This window comes from Rhyacophila brunnea, unplaced genomic scaffold (assembly GCF_057557595.1).
Source record: "Rhyacophila brunnea isolate RB1 unplaced genomic scaffold, BYU_Rbru_1.0 scaffold_1, whole genome shotgun sequence".
Taxonomy (NCBI): domain Eukaryota; kingdom Metazoa; phylum Arthropoda; class Insecta; order Trichoptera; family Rhyacophilidae; genus Rhyacophila; species Rhyacophila brunnea.
Genome location: NW_028232751.1, coordinates 62,245,703 through 62,250,420, shown reverse-complemented (window position 1 = coordinate 62,250,420; position 4,718 = coordinate 62,245,703). Strand labels below are relative to the sequence as shown.

The 4,718-nt window shown below is 35.7% G+C and overlaps 1 protein-coding gene across 1 annotated transcript; it reads right to left on the bottom strand.

Moving 5' to 3' along the window:
* Positions 1–512: 512 nt before the first annotated feature.
* On the bottom strand, positions 513–3,191 carry LOC147080041 (uncharacterized). The gene is made up of 5 exons (XM_085957283.1): positions 3,063–3,191; positions 2,633–2,779; positions 2,225–2,401; positions 1,391–1,477; positions 513–1,002 (listed from the first exon to the last, which is right to left on the bottom strand). Exons 1-5 carry the CDS (start codon positions 3,096–3,098, stop codon positions 931–933), a joined length of 519 nt encoding a protein of 172 aa, XP_085813409.1. The 5' UTR covers positions 3,099–3,191; the 3' UTR covers positions 513–930.
* Positions 3,192–4,718: the final 1,527 nt, after the last annotated feature.

Here is a 4,718-nt window from a genome sequence, read left to right as displayed (position 1 = left end):
TTTTTTCATCAAGAAATCAGGCGTCTAATAACAAAAACTGATAAATCACACGTCATATCGATTAAAACCTAACAAAACATGTGCAAACTCACATTATGAAAAAAATATTTAAAAACGATTTATAGAAACCAATTATTTAAAATGATATAAATAATCTTGTCATGTATTTATTGCAGAAAGACCTTCATCAGTTAATAGAAATGGACATACTGTCCTAGTTTGAAAATAAAAGAAAAAACTAATGTTAAAACCAATCAGTTACACTTGACGCAAAAAAACATCATTTTCGTCCTCCTTCTTTTGCCGACGTTTTGGGCTCGTTGCAGAGCCTATTCTCAATAGAGGAAGAACACACAGCGGAGACCCAAAAATTCATTACGATAACAAAGAATCGTGAATATCTGTTATTGAATTATCGGTTTTTATAATCAGACGCCACAATTGACAGTCGATATTTAAAGAATATGTATATCAAAAGGGAAATGGAATGTGAAATAAAAAGGCAGAAAATAATTGCAAAAGTTTATTAAATTTTTTAATACAACAACAATATCAATGTCTACTAAAACGAGACATTCGATCACAGCAAATAAGTTTCATACTATATATTTATCTACTATCCACAGTCAAGATTTTATCACATATTAAATGGCAAGGTAATTCAAAATTGACTATAAAACTATATTAATATCACGTGAATAGTAAGTACCCAGTAGTAAATTGTAAGTTTTTAAATATTATATCTTAAATTATGACAAGAATAGTATTGCTAATCAAAAAACTCCTAAAATTACAAATTCAAGTGTTTGATAACTTTTTAAACATTAACAATATAATAATAACTAAGTAGTCTTGTAAATTCTTTAAAGTCTTCATTCTCGTCTTACATATTAGCGTAGTACGGTATGGTATTGGCAGGTTCAGGACAATTTAGTCCGAGTCGGAGGAGATAATTATTACCTCCGCCCGATTATACTTTACCCACCCACGGGTTTCATATACCTGAAAAAAAAAAGAAATAGAAACATTAGACTTTTTGCTTTAAAACTCTAAAGAATGTATACAACAGCACAACGCACAATTAATTATTGATTCCTAATTATTGATGACTAATCTCGACAACAGATGACATTAGGAGTATGGTAGTTTAAATCATTAATATCTCAAAATTAAGAATAAGGATAATGCTATTTTTCCAGAGAAGGGTTCAATTATTACTCGTGTGCCACTATATTTGACAAGATAATCAGAAATGTCGGCAGAAACATCTCCGCAAGACAATGCTGATCGAAGATTTATACTCGTAAATTGGCTAGGTATCAAATATTTTTGTTAGTCATTACAACCATGCACTCAATGATTATCAAAAACAATTAAAATAATAACTTACTCCCGTGAACTCCGGCGCTAGCCGAACCCGTCTTCTCCTAGGCCTCCTCGGCTCGCCATTTGGCACTAGCCGCGGCCGTCCCCTTCTCTGTAACAAAGAAAAGCATGTTGTAAGTGATATTATCAAATAATTAAGAGTCAGTTTTTTAGTATTGACCGACACACACCTGCCTGTAAACAAATGCACACTGTTTAAATGCTGTTTTAATTAAATTGAGCAAAATACTGTCCAGATTATATTTAAGTCGATAGCAATGCTTACAGTGTTTCTGCGAGTGCACTCGTATAGAGGTAAAAGTATACAGACAATTGTACAATTTATTTACACGAATGTGTACATCGGCCTGTGCTAGAGTTATTAAAAAATGTGGCAATATATAATAGAAAAGTATTGCAAACTACACATACGATAATAATATGGCGATGGGGCTTTAATAATTAAATAATGTTATTCAGAGACAAAACCACATTCTAAAATCTAATCAAAATATAGATATTAAATACCCGGCTATCGTGTGATAGATAATTTTTATCGATACCATTTTCATTCAGATTTAACTTTCAAGACGGCAGCTCAATATTTTATTTTGAATAAAAATAACGTTAGGAAAGTCAACAAAAACAAATTTGAATCCGCCTAATACAACGATAAATATTTCAAAGTATTACGCAACCCGAATGCAATATAAATTATCATACAAACAAAATAAATTATGTGTTACGTCGGCGTGTCACACGCCAAAAATACACTCTGATCTGTTTTCCCAAACACGCCTAAAGAAGTATAACTTCAAAAAAACTACTTAAATATATTTAATTTTAAAAAATTGCTTACCCTCGCCACCAATGGCTGCGGCTCTTCGGGTTGTATTTGGACATTATTATACCGCGGGGGGGGCAATACTTCCCCTTGAGCCATCTCTGGCAATGCCGGTTGGTGTCGCCTCATCAGCGCCACCACCTCGCTGGCCCCTAATCCTTCCCAAAAACGGATTATATCTGCCACAGGGCTCTGAAAATAAAGAAAAATACATTTTTAGCTGTGAAAAAATTATAGTACTACAATAATACGGTTTAAGTTTGAATGATATTATACAGAAACAAAATCACAAGCACCGTCACAAAATATAGATATTAAATCGTGCCAAAAATGGAGCAGAAAATGTTTAATAAACAACAATCCTAATGTTGTTAAAAAACCTACTTAAATATATTAGAAAACATATACAAAATAGCTGTGTACCGATGGCGACTCTGGGAGGTGCTGGTCTGCGAGGGGCTCGTCTGCGAGGGGCTCGTCTGCGTGGGGCTGGTCATTCACCAACACAGCCGGCACCACCACGTCTCTGGACGGCGCTCTTCCCCGTCCTTGCACTTCATCGGCAATGCTCTGAAAATAAGGAAAAATACAAATTTAGTTATGCGTGGTATTTTTTACTTAACGGGAGACCAATTTCAAATATGAATTTCATATTTCAAATATTTACGCTAACTAAGTTACGGAACACTGTTATGCTACAGAAGATGACATTCTAAATAATTTTACTAATTTACTTCGAAATGTCTTTTACAATCTTAGAAAAATACAAAATCGTCAAAAAAATACTTGTGTATTAATGTAAGAATCAAAATAAATGTATGCAATTAATTATTAGAAAAGTTTTTTCGCTTACCCGTTCCAATTCAGGGAAATCTCTGCTTCTCGGCATTGTTTAATGATTTAGATCTTAAAGCGCACCGCACAATGACAAATATCGATCGACCTCAACGATATCAATTGTCAGACTGAATTCTGACAGTTCTTTGTTTTCTTTTTTCAAACAATAGATAAAAGATAGAGTATTGTGGTAATAAACAAAAATATTTGCGAGACTCTGAATATCTATGATCTATGAATGATTATTAATAAATTATAATTTACCCACTATTATCACTAGTCAAACTCTCTATTTAAAATATGTTTTCTTCTTCCGATAGATTTTTTTTTACCTCCTACCTAAAAATATTGTAAACTTTCAGAAAACCATAGACTAATATAGTTTTGGAAAATTATATCCACCGCTTGGTAGGTAAGAGTGAACGCAAATGAAAGTGAACTATTGTGTTACGCCGCCTTAGAACTAATACAAGGGGGGGGGGGGGGGGGGGAAACTGCATTTTTGATTTAACTTAAATAAAATAATAATTACTATTTATATTAGTTTTCATATTTAAAAAAAAATCGCTAAAACTAAGTATGGCGATATTACATATTATTACACATCAAATTAATAGGCATTTCCATGTAGGTATCAAGTCATAGCTAACTTTGTGAATCAATGACCGCGACAATAATCTTTGTATATCTGTTCTCACTTAGTTAGTTAATAGCCTAATTATTACATAATTATAAGTTGATAATATAATAATCAGTACATCATGATTGATAAAAAGAGAATTATTCGATTGTAAGTTTTCGACCGAAGCACATCGCTCTGTGCTGTGATTCACATTATTGTAACAATTGTACATCTGTACTTATGCAATTGAAATAAACTCACACCCTTCATAATCACGACAACGACTTCTCATCTCTCCTCGTCACAACTCCATCGGCCCTCACATCGACGACCCCCTACAGAGGTGAACCCGACGTTCCACGCAACCGCAAATTCAACATATTCAAGACAATGCCGAGAGGATATGACGACTCCCACAGCCCCGCCGCAACCAGTAACAGCGAACTTATGGAAGAACTGATTGAGACCAGGATGCGGAAACTCGCATTGTCATTGCAGGAGCAAATGACAATGATCCGAGATGAGACGGGCAAAGAACCACGGCCGGCGATTCCACAGCCGCTCACGAAGCCGTACAAGTGGACGTTTATCCAGCCGCAACAGAGAAGATACCCAAGGCAAATGCTGGTACCACCATATGTTCGGAGCAGCCGCACAGAAGTGCAGACAACCCTGCAGCCATCAAGAGGGAAACGCTCCGGGCAACCACTGATAGCGGCCAGTGAATACAGCCCAATGCCAAGCCGCCTATTTGTCACCTACCGCAACACGAAAATACAGTTTCTAGTCGACACAGGCGCCGATCTCTGTGTGTACCCACGTTCTAAGGTTCCGGGACGTCTAACAAAAACAACATACGAGCTGTCAGCGGCGAACGGTACGGTAATCGCTACATACGAGAACCTTCCGTTGACATTAAACTTGGGCCTACGACGAGACTTCACATGGAGGTTCGTCATTGCCGTTGTTAATAAGCCCATAATTGGAATTGATTTTTTAATCCATTTTGGATTGTCAGTCGACGCCAAGAATAGACGTCTGTTGGACCAA